The sequence below is a fragment of the Macrobrachium nipponense genome, chromosome 3 (assembly GCF_015104395.2).
Source record: "Macrobrachium nipponense isolate FS-2020 chromosome 3, ASM1510439v2, whole genome shotgun sequence".
Taxonomy (NCBI): domain Eukaryota; kingdom Metazoa; phylum Arthropoda; class Malacostraca; order Decapoda; family Palaemonidae; genus Macrobrachium; species Macrobrachium nipponense.
In genome coordinates, this window is record NC_087202.1 from 49,010,165 (window position 1) to 49,027,664 (window position 17,500).

At 36.0% G+C, this 17,500-nt stretch overlaps 1 protein-coding gene across 1 annotated transcript; it reads left to right on the forward strand.

Moving 5' to 3' along the window:
- The first annotated feature begins 9,152 nt into the window (after positions 1-9,152).
- On the forward strand, positions 9,153-17,003 carry LOC135221747 (keratin-associated protein 5-7-like). The gene is made up of 5 exons (XM_064259553.1): positions 9,153-9,275; positions 11,796-11,883; positions 12,781-13,108; positions 15,025-15,144; positions 16,686-17,003. Exons 2-5 carry the CDS (start codon positions 11,809-11,811, stop codon positions 16,802-16,804), a joined length of 642 nt encoding a protein of 213 aa, XP_064115623.1. The 5' UTR covers positions 9,153-9,275; positions 11,796-11,808; the 3' UTR covers positions 16,805-17,003.
- Positions 17,004-17,500: the final 497 nt, after the last annotated feature.

Sequence of the window (17,500 nt, forward strand, 5' to 3'; positions counted from 1 at the left end):
AAAACCCCAATAACCACCTGGTCGGGATATAAACCACAGAAAACCACAACTTAACAATTATGTACCGCCAAATATAACCACTAGTGAATATAAAAATACAACACCTTCATAGGGACCACAATGCACTAGTGCCACCCCCAAGAGCCATAATACCAAAAATTATAAACAGCAATCCAAACCTCTTTGGCTCGTAAAACCACAGATCACCACCAAAAATTAAAACCACAAAAAATTCACCACCAAAAATTATAACCGCAAAAAATTCGCTACCAAAATAACCACAAACAATTCAGCCCAATAAACCAATACCACCAGGAATCACCACACGGACCTCTTATAATATTTCTCAACTTATCAGAAATTTCCCATACTTTCCATCTCTTTTTTCCTCGTGAAATATTTACCTCTGTTTTTACACCAAATTGCCGCAGCTTGCACATAATAAGAAAAATAGTAGAAGAAATAGAAAAGAAAAAAACGTTACATTAAACTGACCAATGATAATTCATCATCAATTTGCAAAATCAGAAAAAAATGCAACTGCGCGATATTGTTTTTAGTTACCACAACCAACTCTTTTCAGTTTAGATTATATGAGTTGATTTCAAGTAACCTGCTTTTTCATCTAAGACTATAAATCTGTTTACTGTCTTTTCCTCAATGACTCTAAAAGGAACTTCAAATTTTTGACCCAATTTGTAATTTAGTTAATTTCTCACATTGATTTTTAAAAATACAGTCTCCAACACTGATTTTAACATCAAATGTTTTTTTATTACTTTTTTCCACCATCTCTCAGGTTGTAGCTTCGACATTATGGCTGAGAAAAGCATGTCTCTCCTTTGCTGTGGAAACTAATGCTTCGATTGTATCTTCTCCATGATGAAGTATAGTTAACAGATCAAATGTGCTTCGTGCTTGGCAACCAAACAATGCTTCAAATGGAGACATTTTAATGGAATCACAGACCATAGTGTTGATGTTATGTCTAACAACATCTATATATCTATCCCAGTTTTATGAATTTCCCCCTACAGGCTTCCTGAGAGCTTCGAGCACTTTCCTGTTTGCTCGTTCACATAACCCATTAGCTTCAGGTCTATATGGAATAATTGTTACTTTCTGTATCCCCGTGACTTCTGCCAAACATTCTATAGTTTTGTTTCCAAATTCTTAGCCATTGTCGGTCAATAAAGCCTCGGGTGAGCCATATCTGCAAATGATAACATTGAAAAATGCTATACCTACTTCTTCAGCTGTTTTATGCTTAAGTGGAAACATTTCTACTATCCTCATAAGTTCATCTATTATCACTAACAGGTACTTATTCGCATATCTAGATTCACAAAAATTTCCTAGGATATCCATATGTATTCTCTGAAAAGATCTACTTGGCATCGGATATGACCCTAATTTGCAGGAAGTTATCCTTGTAGGTTTGCAAGCATTGCATACTGTACAGTTTTTCACAAAATTTTCCACATCTTTCCCCATATTTTTCCAAATATATTTAGCACGCACCTCATTATACGTTTTTTCTATCCCTAAGTGTGAACTACCGAACCTGCAATGTACTATATCCAAAACCACTGGAATTAGGACTTTCATAATTACAATATGTATCGTGTTTCCTTTACTTTCACTAGTCCTTAATTTATACTTAATCCAGACCAACAGATTACCTTGAAAGGTATGCGGTCTGCAGGAATAAAAATGGGTTTTGTACCTTTCTCTAAGTTTACTTTATGTTCTAACACATTAGTCAATCCCAGTTTATCCCCTTGTAAAGGTACTGTGTGCCCAAATCCTGCCAAGAGCTCACTTACCGCTTATATATGCTCATTATAATCCGCATTAACTAAATGTTCTCTGAATATTCGCTTCCTTGATTGCATTTATGCCTCTGAAAACTCAGTTTTCCCCTCTACAATAGCCACTGAACCACTGTCATTACTCCAATCTTCGAGATCTACCACATATGTATTCTTCTATTATTTCCTAATGCAGTGCTAATAACCCCTCTTAGTTTCTCGCTACCCGCAATTACGCATACTTCCGTGGGTTTTTTCACTTCCTCAATTTGACTTGTATGATAGTCTTTGAACCTGGCATTATATAACATCCTCTGATAAAACACATTTATATTTGTGGTTAGTACCTTCCTGTTCCACAATCCCATAAATATCACCACCCGTGGTTCTCATTGCATCCACCAAGACCCCATTGTTAGTATGAGTAATAATATCAGTATTAGTATCAGTATCACCACCCATAACGCCATTGTCAAACCAACCAAAATTGTTTCCACCGTGGCCCCCAATATCCCGTTTAACATCACCGCAGTTATTCCTCCTGTCATCAGTGTGGGTTTTGGTATCACCACCCCCCATATCCCTGGTATCATCACCATTAGCACTGCCAAACGCACCCCCATTTTCAGTAATCTCCATATCCTCAGTTTCACTTGCGTCCTCATAAAGAATAAAAACACCGGGTATTCCAACCGTTATACCACTAACACCTGTATGGACCAATATCTTGTGTCTTCTACATGCAGGATGGCCCAGCAAAAGTTTGTTGCCCAATACAACCCTTTTTATAACCAAAAATGGTTCTATTAACACTCTATCACCCAGAGTATACCGTATTCTAACAAAACCCAGGGTGTTTAATCTATGGGCTTGAACATCACACACCGTCTCTGTTGAGGGTTTCAAAGGGTAATGGGAGAACATGGATTGATACAAATTAAGATCCATTAAATTGATACTTGCGCCAGTGTCAATAAAGACCGGGATATCCACATCCTCCACTGTTCCATATACTATAGGCCTGGGCTCTGGGGCGTCCCCCACAAGACCACAATGGTACGTACAAATCATCTGTACCCTTTTATTGATCGGCTTTCCAAAAATTTCGCTGATCCCTTTTCCCTCTTAAGTGACCTGCCTTGGAAGTTCTCGTATTATAACTCCCGGACTTATAAGGTGTAGGTCACGCATCTTTCCATATCTAAGACGGACAAGCTTGCCACGAGTGATCCACACTCCTACACGTTTCACAATATTTGACTCTACATACTTTCCTTGTGTGCCCTGATTTATCACAACTGTAGCAACGCGACTGCTGTTGCCTTTGATCGATCAATCCTCTATTATATTCCACTTTTGCACACAAATGGGGAGAAAGAAATTCTGTGTATCTTTGTACCGTATTTCTTGGACCGGTCCCGTTAAAAAATGTACTATCCACCGTGGGACATTTGGACATATGTTTCTGAATTTGGGCATAAATTAGTTCTTCGTCTGATTTAGGTCCAATCTTTTCATCAAAACTGTCCACTATTGCATCTGGTACGCTGTGTAATAGCATTGGAAAATGTATCCATTTGTGTAAATTGTCGAGTGAGACATTATTCCCATTAACCCATTTGGAATTTTTCAATTTTTGTATCCATTCTCCCACTGTGTCAAAAAGTTTTGAGCTATGCTCAATAAGGCTTGTTGTGCCTTTCTGGATTATGTGCAGCCCTTTTAAATCTTTTACCATATCACCGTGTTCCTTTGAGTCATAAGCTGCTCTTAAAAATGCTTGTAATTCGGTCAATGACCAACATTTTGTGTACTGAAAACTCCTACACCTGAAGGATAAGTCTCCTTTATTGAAGTCTAACAAGGTTTTCGTCTCTGTGAACACCTCAGTATCATCCTTAATTACCTTGGCGTTTAAATAGTAATTCACCCCTCAATAAAATTTTGCACTGGTTGGGAAAGACCGCCATCTACAATACTACAGAACGGGCTGCCCCCCACACTTATCCTTGTTATTCTGTGAACCAGACTCTGGTTTCCACTTGCGTCAGCCCTTTTGCTTTCTTTATGAAAACTCTTATATTTATGATCCGCCCCGACCTCAGTAACATTGATATATTTATGCACACACAAACCCCAACCCAAAAATTAATAATAATCATCCACCAATAAAAAATAAAATCAACATGCACCACCCCAATAAACCACTATATGAACTCACCACTTCCCAGGTTCAAGGTTAATCAGCTGATTAACTAGTACAAGGTCACGCCAGTATACAGAAAACGGGAAGAAGATAGTTCGAGAATGAAAATGTATGTCAAACCCTTACTTCGCTGAATCAGCGTCTGTCCACTTTAGTTGCCTCTCTCTCTTTCTCTCTCCCTCTCTCTCATGCCAAGCACAAAAACAAAACTTATAATATCAATTTTCCACCGTATTTTAATACCACAAAACTACTAATCCACTTTTCCATCGTATTTTAATACCACAAAACCATTAATGTCCACCGCATCTCAAGGGACATTAAAATAAAACACACTTTTGAGTAAATTAACACCAATAAAAGGAGAAAAAAGAAAAAAAGAAAAAAAGAAAACATAAAATTACACACTCACGTCTTCATAGAACCGAAGTCGGTACCTGTCTACTTTTGCAACCGCTCGTAATCAATATCCGTTGTGACATAAATTCACTTTACCACCCCTCAAACACAGGAACACGTCTCTACACTAAACCACAGTTAAGAAGACTATCGCACTAGGTACCTTGCGGCTTCCTTCTAAATCTCCTTAAATCAGCAAGAGTATGTTGCCCGATACATAATTGTAACCACTTTCTCCACTGCCTAACCTATATAGTCTCTTTGGAGGTACTACTTATGGCATTAATGAACCTTTTAACCGCTGCCACCAAACTCTATTAAGGATTTTTAAGGTCAAATGACACTCGTTTAAACAAAATGAACAAAACAACTAACAGGCTGAAAGAACAGACTAAGCCAAAAATAAACTCCAGTAGTTACAAAAAATATACTTTTTATTTCCCAAAATCAGCTAACATTAGAATAAATGTCATTTTCTGTTCGTTATAAACACCCACAGACACACACCATTTTGCACACAATAAACACTTATGCTTCGTGCCCGAAGCTCGTGATCTTCGAGGCGTCATTGACCACAAAGTGAATTGGTAAGTTATCATGTCTGTTTTCCATTTCAGCATCTTTGAGCAAAATCCAGCGTTTTGCGCTTAACTCTAACCGGAAAAAGCTGAGGTTGACAACTCACCGTCGTGCCTTAAATAAGCATATATATATATATATATATATATATATATATATATATATATATATATATATATATATATATATATATATCTAACTACAAATGTCCTTTAATATCTAATTCGCTCTACCTCGGAATTAATATATTTTCATATATGTTTAACCAAGGGGGAATTTATTAAGCGATAATAGAATTGGCGATCGACAGGCGGGAACCATCGACCTTTCAATTCCAGGACTGGTAGTGAAGCGGTGGCGGGGTGGTCTGGGGCTTCACTGCCAGTCCTGGAATTGAGAGGTCGATGGTTCGTGCCTGTCGATCGCCAATTCTATTATCGCTTAATAAATTTCCTCTCGGTTAAACATATATGAAAATATATTAATTCCGAGGTAGAGCGAATTAGATATTAAAGGACATTTGTAGTTCAATATATGTATATGAATCACGGTAATGTGATAGACTTATATATATATATATATATATATATATATATATATATATATATATATATATATATATATATATATATATATATATATATATACATATCATATATATATATCTATATATATATATATATATATATATATATATATATATATATATATATATATATGTATATATATATATATATATATATATATATATATATCTATATATATATATATATATAGATATATATATGTAATGATTACATAATATATGGAATGTTAGTCCATATATATAAAAGACTAAAACTAAAGAGGTCAACCAGATTGCTTGCAGGAATGTGATCAGACTAGAGACGCTAAAGATGACGTATACAATAAAAAAAGTAGGCTAAGATAACATGCCGTCACCTGTAGTCATTCAATTGTTTATAAACTTTAGTCCAAGCTTCCTGCTTGAGACAAACACCGTGACCTATAGCTCAAGCGGCCTACGTGATTAGTAACTATGTCATCTGATTGTGTGTTCGTATGTAACTATGTCATCTGATTGTATGTTCATATGTTCGAGCTACTATCTGCTTCCTTCATAACTTGTAACCGAGATGGTAGTAGGGAGAAGAGAGTTAGCTATCGTCATTAGAAGACCTGTACCTCTTTACCTAAGCTTATCATGTAGAGAGAATAGAATTAGCCATCATCATTGGCAGAAGCGATCAAGCTATCGTCATTAGAAGACTTGTACAATCATACCTGATCTTCACCTTGTAAATTCAGAGAATATAAGTATTTTTGTACCTTGTGGTTTCTACTAGATCCTCACCTCATCACCGAATCATCATGAGTTTAACACATCGTTCGTCCTACACCAAAGAAGATATAACGCTTCGTAAGTGCTCTACAAACCCCAAGACACTCCATTGAATATGGAAGTGCAATACCAACCGACTTAGCGTAAGATTATCGCAAGTCTAACATTACCTCATAAGGCGCCTTATTATACAAGGCAAAACAGCCCCGAAAATATTTATATATAAAATATATATATATATATATATTAGATATATATAATATATATAATATATATATATATATATACTATACGTATATCTATATATATATTATATATAAGATATAGATATATATATATATATATATATTATAGTATCTAAATATATATATATATATATATATATATATATATATATAATATCTATATATTATATATATATATATAATCAGAGGAAGACGGACGAAAACCACACATCACTAGGCTGTCTTTTTTAGTATTTTGCCGACGTTTCGTAATTATTTACAGAATTATATCTTCTGGGCTGCACGTAAGAAAAGATAAAAACATAAAAAGTTAAAAGTATAGTCTAAAAGTTCATTTAAAATACATTAGAGTAAAAATGAAATAAATAAAAATAAAAACACAACCAACCTAGAGGTGAGACAGCAAGGAACTAAATGGAAGGAAACCACCACAGTACGAACTTATGCTAAATACTATTGACTCGCAGATGTATGGGTGTTTAACGATGGTACGAGTTGTTTTATAAACAACGACTCAAGGATTGTTAACTCTTGTGGTTTGGTAGTATGACCGATTACACTGAAATATTTGTTGTCAATGTAGGTTTTGCATTGTTTTGCATGGTTCCTGATATTGGAGTGCTCTGGGTTTGAGATTCTGCTCCCTGTGCGGAAACTGATTCCCCGATGTGAATCGATGCGCACCTTAAGTAGTCGACTGGTGGGTCCCACGTAAATCTATGAACAAATAAGTTTAAAGTCGAATAGGAAATTTTTACTGTAAGGCTCCGAGACAGTCTAGAAACAAGTGCTTCCGGACCCTTCAGAAGTGTTGAAAAATACTTTCTCTTGGAAGAAAGGTTGATTAAGAAAATACAAAGGCAGATATGTGATTAAAGACTCCACACAAAGACAGGTAAACTACATATAAAGAATGGAAATATGCTTGAAGGTTTCTGACAATCATAAAGATGGAATTGAGAGCCATTGACAAGGTAAACCAAATGTAGGTCTAGAGTTGTTGTTTTAGTTAACGTTGTAATAAAATTTCGCCAATATTTCCGCGAATACCATTTATTCACCATGCTGATGAACTTCTGAGGTTCTTTTCAGGATTCTGCGTACTATTTTCGAAAACTTCGTTAGCAGTGCCTTTAGAACATTCACTGAAAAGACATCTAATTCTCACGTTCGTATACACAGTGTTTCAGTTGCAACAGACATTGTTCTGCCCCACTTTTAACCTCAGTTCCACTGTGTTCAAAACAGGTGTGACGGAGTGGCGACAGGTGTCCAGGTTACCAAACGGGATACAGTAGCAAACCCCTTTAATATTTACTTCTTGGTATACACATGTCGACCTATTTTATTTTCCTCTCAAGGATTCAAATGGACTCGAGTTGTCAGTATTTCATTTCGCTTTCATATTTGGTTAGGTGTGACGCATATCAACTCGCTCTGATTATATGATAGAGAGATTTATCTTTTGGAGAATTCTGTACCTACATCACGGGGCGTTGAAAGGGTAAATCATTATGGGGGATCATTATATTCCCGTATGAGTCACTGGAAATGTTGAATACCTTGGTGTCTCTGTTTTGTTGCCAGCTGTAAATCCCCATTCCAACGATTCCCAACACACCCCTCTCTCTCTCTCCTTGAAAAGGCGAGGGGAGAGAACAGAACCCCAAGGGAAATACTAGAAAATATTGGTTAAGGGAATTGCTTGTTGTTATCAACAGCGAGGTTACGTACAGAACTCTTCCCCGCCCCACCCTCCCTCCTCATCCCTCCACTCTCTCTCTCTCTCTCCATCTCCCTCTCTCTCTCTCTCTCTCGTCTCTCGTCTCTCTCTCTATATCCTCTCTCTCATCGCTCTCTCTGCTCTCTCTCTCTCTCCTCATCGTTCTCTCCTCTCTCTCTCTCCTCATTTTTTTCATTCAGGGATCATTTTAGAATTGCCATGGAAAAAATGAAGTGACAGGTTGAAATGTAATCGGTTTGGATTTTAGGACAAGATCGCAGGAGCAACTTTCTGGCATGTAGTATTATGATACTGACGGCAATTGAATATTCCTATTTTCATACACTGGCGCATAATTTAAAAAGCACTCACATGTACCCATATTGACTACTTGGGACATATTGTAGCTGCAAGATGCTAAAGAAGCCAAGAAGCGAGCTGTGGTAACAACGCCTTTTGTGAACTTGTCCGGAGAATCTCCACCTAACAATAAAAACGTGCTTTGTTTTTCTATATTCAGTCAGTCTCAGTATTTCGTGTCTCCTGGATCTGCTTTTTCCTCTTATTCCACAAATAGAATTTGCATTTAGCAAGTTGACTGCGCTCTATTTACCTGTTTCATATGATGACACATTTTCTCTAATAATAACTCACACTCGTAAGTAGAACAATGTAACGAACCTTACACCTGTCTACAAGGAATACCACGAGAGGAGGGGAGATGGGGGGTGAGGGGCGAGATCCGGGTGAATCAGAAATAAGGGGCGAGGGAGAGAGGGGGTGGTGAGTGGGTGCATTGGGGGTGACAAGGGTAGATAGAGATTTATAACAAATGTGCCTCTGACCAGAAAGCACACTCCTCGTCGAAAGGTGTCTTGGTGAAGGCGACTTCGAGATCTGCTCCTGATCACTGAACTTGATAGAGCTCAGCCTTAGCTTCGGTTTGCTTCCCGTAACTCAACTGAAATAGGTGAGAAATACGACGCAGATACTCTGTCTGTGTGCTTCTTTGGACTCTGTTCAGAATAACTGACACACGTTCGAAATGTCGCGAGCTGAATCCATCGATACACTGACTTTAGTAGGATTGCCCAACTCTTCTATATGTCGTAGTGAAATGAGAAGCACTACAGTTCACGTTAATTCCCATACTAAGAAGTGGAGTATAGCGCATTTTTGCTGGAGCTTCTCTCACGACACCTCACTCATTCTCCTTCTATTTCATAATTTACTTACATTATTGATTATTTTGTTCATTAATTTTCTCCCAATAACTGATCTCTTCTTTCTGTATTTCTTTCATATGAACACCGTACACTTTGGAAGCTTATATTTCAAGTCAATGGCCCCTGAACAACAACAACAACAACAACAACAACAATAATAATAATAATAATAATAATAATAATAATAATAATAATAATAATAATAATAATAATAGTAATAATAATAATAAGTCATAAACACATGGGCAGTACCAGTAGTCAGATACAGCGCAGGAATATTGGAATGGACGAAGGCGTAGACCAGAAAACTAGGAAACATATGACAATACACAAAGCACTACACCCAAGAGCAAATACGGACAGACTATACATAACACGAAAGGAAGGAGGGAGAGGACTACTAAGTATAGAGGACTGCGCCAACATCGAGAACAGGGCACTGGGGCAATATCTGAAAACCATTGAAGACGAGTGGCTCAAGAGTGCATGGGAAGAAGGACTGATAAAAGTAGAAGAAGATCCAGAAATATACAGAGACAGGAGAATGACGAACAGAACTGAGGACTGGCACAACAAACCAATGCACGGACAATACATGAGACACACTAAAGAACTAGCCAGTGATGACACATGGCAATGACTACAGAGGGGAGAGCTCAAGAAGGAAACTGAAGGAATGATAACAGCGGCACAAGAGCAGGCCCTAAGAACCAGATATGTTCAAAGAACGATAGGTGGAAATAACATCTCTTCCATATGTAGGAAGTGCAATACGAAAAATGAAACCATAAACCACATAACAAGCGAATGTCCGGCACTTGCACAGAACCAGTACAAAAAGAGGCATGATTCAGTGGCAAAAGCCCTCCACTGGAGCCTGTGCAAGAAACATTAGCTACCTTGCAGTAATAAGTGGTACGAGCACCAACCTGAAGGAGTGATAGAAAACGATCAGGCAAAGATCCTCTGGGACCATGGTATCAGAACAGATAGGGTGATACGTGCAAATAGACCAGACGTGACGTTGATTGACAAAATCAAGAAGAAAGTATCACTCATTGATGTCGAAATACCATGGGACACCAGAGTTTGAAGAGAAAGAGAGGGAAAAAAAAATCCGGATAAGTATCAAGACCTGAAAATAGAAGTAAGAAGGATATGGGATATGCCAGTGGAAATTGTATCCTTAATCATAGGAACACTAGGCACCCTCCCAAGATCCCTGAAAAGGAATCTAGAAAAACTAGAGGTTGAAGCAGCTCCAGGACTCATGCAGAAGAGTGTGATCCTAGAAACGGCACATATAGTAAGAAAAGTGATGGACTCCCAAGGAGGCAGGATGCAACCAGGAACCCCACACTGTAAATACCACCAAGTCGAATTGGAGGACTGTGATAGACCACACCCCCCCAAAAAAAAAAATAATAATAAGAATAGTAATAATGTTGCATTATTTGGGATAAATCGCCATCGTTTAAAAGTTTAAAGTCATTCCTATTTCATTTATCAATTTCATGGTCACGCCTGACAAATTTTCAAGTGCAGGCGCCTAGATTAGTGTGGCCATTAAATGCTCTGATTACACGCGAAAGCTTTGGCAGCAAACGATTACTTTTGCGGGCAGTCTTCAATCTGCAGTGGACACGAAATTTTACATATCAGTTTATAATGAACTTACCTGTTCTAGCATTCAATTTACATTATTTTATGGCATTTACGTTTTGTATATAGTGTGGTTTCACTGACGCATTACGGGACAAAATTATTATCACGAATCAAAATTACTCACACTAGCATGGATCTTAAAATGGAGAAACCAGTCATGCACATGCCATTATATCTAAAGCCAAATATTGACGGATAGCTTTCGGGAATCTGTTCGACTGAAAACGGGAATCGAACAGATTCCCGAAAGTTATCTATATAGCTTTATCTTTAAATATAAGGACGTTTATAACTGTGGATTTGTTTCTCCAGTATTATTATTATTATTATTATTATTATTATTATTATTATTATTATTATTATTATTATTATTATTATTATTATTATTATATAACTTTTCGACTTGTTCGCTGATATTACGATGAATTGACCATCCTATTCCACCTGGGCACTTCAATTCACACACTTCATCAAAGTCGAGTCCGCCTGATAAGGGCGGGGAAAACGTCAGCTGGTAGAGAATTCAAAACTTTATTTCTGTCATCATTCAAATATTCATTCTAATATTTTTATATACATATATCTCTCTCTCTTTTCAGAAAAATTTTCAAGATGCTCCGGAACTCTCTTATTGCGTCACTACTCTTCCTCGGTTTGTTCCTGACCGAATTGGCGGTGCCAGTACAGGTAGGCTTATTCCCTTCCACTTGTGCTTAATGAGTTAATTGGTTGATGACAGTTCCATATAGTTAGTCAATTGGCGAGTGCCAATACTTCATGACCTCGTAAATTAGTGAAGAATATGGTTTGCAAATGTCTATAATACTTTATGACTCGTTAATTACGGACCCGAATAATTTGTCACTTAGTAAGCAACAGTACCAAAAATTTTGTTCACATGTAAGAGGAATTACATTATTATTGAAGAATTCGTGATCATTCATATACGTGTATATATATATATATATATATATATATATATATATATATATATATATATATATATATATATATATATATATATATATAATCTCTCAACAAAATATACCGAGTACATGACGAGAGAGAATTAGATGTGTATGTTTATATGATATGAGATAGGATCACAGATTCTAAAATAATCCCAAAGTTCGGTTTTCACAATACCCCAAATGTAATATATATATATATATATATATATATATATATATATATATATATATATATCTTTATATATATATATATATATATATATATATATATATATAGATATATACATATATATATACGTATATCTATATTATTTTTGGTATTGGGAAAACATAACTTTATCATTTTTAGAATCTGATATCATGCATTATAAACATACACATCTAATTCCCTCATATATTTTCGTATATAGACACACACACACACACACACACACATATATATATATATATATATATATATATATATATATATATATATATATATATATTCACAACACACACACACTTATATACATACATACCTTTCTTCTGCTTCTGACGCCGAAGTTAAAAGCAATCACACTTACACACTTCATAATTTCCCACGGTGCCATCCCTGAACTATCGTGCACAGGGCGCCGCCGACATATCAGCTGGGAATGGAACGAAGGCTGTTGCCAACATATCAGCTGGGAATGGAACGAAGGCTGTTGCCAACATATCAGCTGGGAATGGAACGAAGGCTGTTGCCAACATATCAGCTGGGAATGGAACGAAGGCTGGTGCCAACATATCAGCTGGGAATGGAACGAAGGCTGGTGCCAGAATTGGTGAGCTCTGCACCGACAAATATTGCACCGACATCAAGAAAGGAACGTGCCGAGGGGATCTGAGTCCTTGGGCCGTCAGCTGCAAGGAGGTGGATGATTCGCTCTGCGGATTTCTGTGCTTTTGCTGTGTTCGTGAGTATTCCGTCATGCCACTCTTATTCTGTAGAGACATGGTTGACATTACCACCATTGTGATTTTTCCTATTGCTAAGAAATTCATAATCTCCTAATAAACAGTCTGTGTAATAAAAATCCACAATTATATAGTAAACTGTATTTTACACAGTTTACTATATAATTGGGGATTTTTTATTACATAAATTATTATTATTATTGTTATTATTATTATTATTTTTATTATATAGAATTCTAGAGTGTGTGCCGAAAGAGACAAACGGAATTAACAGATGAGAAATGTTAACAAATAGTGAAGATCATAAAAGGTTCTTAAATATATAGATGCATACAGATAGTATACACACACTATAATTATATACACACTATATATATATGATACTATATATATATATATATATATATATATATATATATATATATATATATATATATATATATATATCGCAATTTTCACTTCGTTCCTGCATTTTCGCTTTCATTTGCTTCTACGATTCGTAAACTAAAATGAATTCACATCCGCCAGAATCTGTAGTTAACCTGTCCTGTGCGCGAGTTATCTTAATAAAAAAGGTTTTCGTGAATTTCAATCAAATTTGGGAACTATGGAAGCTCTGATTACATTTAAAGGTTAATTCTGCGGAGAGAGAATTTTTCTGTCCTTTTCGGTAACATTGTGACGTGGAACTTTCCGAAAAGATTTTTATGCTCATATCTTCAGAAATAATTGATTAAATCGTGACGGATATCAACCATATGTGTTGCTATGAGACTCATCCTAACAGGTTTTATTCCAATGGGCGCCCTTTGCAATTTTCAAGGGGGGTCGGGGGGACAAATCTTAATGCATACAAGGATAGGTACCAAGCCGACAAACACTTTTGACCCTTTGAACTGGCAGGTTAAATCCAAAAATAGTATCAGCGCCTGCATTTCGTTAATGAATACGTATATATATATATATATATATATATATATATATATATATATATATATATATATATACATATTATATAAAATTTTTCCAGGATTTCAAGGGGAGCACCGCCCCCCTTGCCCCTACGTGCGGGCCCCCACGTTTGGTCACGATGAACGCTGTTTGTTTTGGGTAATGGAAATGATAATAGAAAAGTCCTTAAATTCAGTGATGTTGTTCTTCACGGCCCTTAAAGTTTCATTGTCTAGCAAAATAAATTCTTATTTCTCTCAAAAGACTGAAATCAATCGAAATTCTTATTTTCATAGACATTTACCAAGTTATAATTATTAGGTCTCTCAAGTAGGTACTTCATGAAGTCTATATTTCAAATTCCTTGTATAACAGAATGATAATCGCAGATAATTTGTCAAAAACAACCTCCTGGAATTATTTCCTTTTTCTTAGCAATTTCTCTATTGTGTAACCATTTTTGTCTATTTCTCTGTTAACATCTCCTCCTTCATTTATGGCAATCTTTGACCATTTCTTCCCTTTTTGTCCTGTAGTTCATGGCAAAGTCTATCTTATCTATGATGTCAATATTATTTGTCTGATGGTGTCGTAGCGCCTGCTAACTGCATTCTTATCCCAACTTTTTATCTAACAATTATGACAAGTTCTCATCATTTGTTGCTCTGTTTATATTTGACAGATATGACAAGTTCTTATTACTTCTTAATCTTTTGTATCCGACTCTGTTTATACTCAAAAGATGTGACAGGGTCTTAGTATTTGTTGCTTCGTCTATATTTGGCAAATATGAAAAGTTCTTACCATTGTCGCTCTGTTTATATAACTGACAGATATGACAAGCGCTTACATTTTGCTGCACGGTCTACAACTTGACAGGTCCTTTCTGTCTGCTGCTCTACTGATGCTTGACAGATATGGCAAGTTCTTTCAAATCGCTGATATGTTACCCATTTTGCCGTAGCTTGTAGCGGAACCTGTGGGACGGGAGGCAGCGGCACTTGCAAAGGTACCTGCAGCTCGACAGAGGAACATATCGGAACCTGTCCAGGAAGGAACTGCAAATGTTGCAGGGCCTTAAAAAGTAAGAGGATGATGTCTTTTGGCTTATATATACACACACATACATTCACCTTTATGTACATAGATAGTATCATTTCTGTCAACTCGCCCATAACTTTCTTTCAATTTCATCAACACTCTCTCTCTCTCTCTCTCTCTCTCTCTCTCTCTCTCTCTCTCTCTATATATATATATATATATATATATATATATATATATATATATATATAGATATAGATATATATGTATAATATTTATAGATATATATATATATAGTATGTATATATATATATATATATATATATAGATGTATATATATATTATATATATATATATATATATATACTATTATATATATATATATATATAACACATTATATAAAGCCTACATGTAATTTATATAATGATGGATATTTTTATAATTGTTTAAGATTTGGGTTGGTTGGTATGAATAATATAATTTATTTCATAATAAAAATTTTAATGATAAAAGATTTTATCAAATTATTTTTCTTGGTGTTCCGTCAAATTTTCCTGAATCGATTGGCATAGATCAGCAAACCTAGTAAATCTACGGTGATTGCCTTTCACTTTTCACTAGCAAAGAATTATTTTTACTAAATCTACGACGTGCCACTCCATATTCCAACAACTAATTCTGGCATCATTGGCAGTTTCATGTGTTTATAATTCGCACGAACATCATACCCACACTGTTTCATAGTAAGTCTGGTTCTAGAATATTTAACATTACGTTTTGCTTGTGAATTGTAAAAATATTTCAAGATTTCATGCAAAGAACAACAACTGACAGTTATTTCGATAAGACACCTACACTAACACATGACATTAATTCTCTCGGCATGTGAAAAGTTACAAGTATACTTACCAACGCGTATGTACAGTACGCACACGATATAGTACGTATGTGCGTATATATACACATGTATACGAATAATATATATATATATATATATATATATATATATATATATATATATATATATGTGTGTGTGTGTGTGTGTGTGTGTGTGTGTGTGTGTGTGTGTGTGTGTATACTTTCTGTAATCCAAGTCAAATATTTTCTAATATTTTGATTAAAGAAACCACTGGAATCAAGAATGACACTTGAATAAACCATTACATTTCGGCCACTTGCACCTTTTCTGGTACAAGTGTTGCGTTCCTAAGACAGGTGAGTTGGTGTTACCTCTTCCTAAATTTAATTCTGATACGTTGGTTTTGGTTCTCTGTTAATCACGAGATAAAAGGAGACTGTAGATATGTAAAATAGGTTACGTTGGTCCTTCTTCGAAATTGAGGTCAAGATATTATTTATTTTATGAATAAACAGCCGTTTGTAAAAGTTTGTGAGTAATTCACTTCCCTCTTTTGGATGTAATATAATATATTTCCTTTTGCAAACACACACACACACACACACATACAGATAACTCTCGGAAATCACGAACTTCAGAGTCAACCGGTTGCGGTTCATATTAAAAAAGCTCTCCGTACTAAACAAAATAAAGCTATTCATTCTTCCATTCCTCTGCTATCCAGAATGCACAGCAACTAAGTGTGGGCTCAACAACTTGTACACCTGTATCACCTCGAGCCAATGCCTCAGCTCGAAACGGAGGCCGGGGATTTGCGCCAGTGGATGCCAGTGCTGCGCATAGATATTTGGCTGAGGAGGGAATATACAGCTCCTTCTGCAGTTCCCAAAAGATGCTCATCGTTGGAAGGGAACGCGCTCGCACTCACCCACTTCTACACTGGAATCTCATAGCACAAAATTACAACAGCCAAAATTAGAATTATATCTTAGCATTGTTTTGTACTGAAGGATCAGTGGATATTAAATTTTTCGATGACTGATTTGGTGTTTTCATTTGCTCTTCCAACCTGTTTGATGAGTCCTTGTGATTGTGAGGACATCAAAGCCACCACCATACTCGTTTTTTCCATCTGTCCACCCGTGTGTGGTGTTTTCGTATGGTAACACTGCGTCCCTGGCTTTAGATAGTTACATTCAGCTTACATTCAACAATAATATCAATATCCTATTTCGGTATAATTCGCATACAGTAAATTATTAAAACACTTTTCAGTTACAAATGTACACCCAGATATCCTTTTATTTACCTAAACTTACACATAGCGTAACTATCTAAAGCCCGGGACGCGGTGTTACCATGCGCGACCACCACAGGCGGATAGACAGATGGAAAAAAACAGAGTATAGGCAGTGAAGATGATCTCAAGCTCAATTTATAAATGTGTCCAACCAGATTCCGTAAAGCAAATGATACAGGAACTTGAGATGAGGTACAATTATTATTATTATTATTATTACTGAGAATTAAAAGCCACAG

What these genes read in the sequence shown, in the direction of transcription:
- LOC135221747 (XM_064259553.1), top strand. Translation starts at nt 11,809, where the DNA reads ATGCTCCGGAACTCTCTTATTGCGTCACTACTCTTCCTCGGTTTGTTC. An exon ending in AATTGGCGGTGCCAGTACAG is followed by an intron (nt 11,884 to 12,780) that starts GTAGGCTTATTC and finishes TATCGTGCACAG; the next exon opens with GGCGCCGCCGACATATCAGC. An exon ending in ATGTTGCAGGGCCTTAAAAA is followed by an intron (nt 15,145 to 16,685) that starts GTAAGAGGATGA and finishes TCTGCTATCCAG; the next exon opens with AATGCACAGCAACTAAGTGT.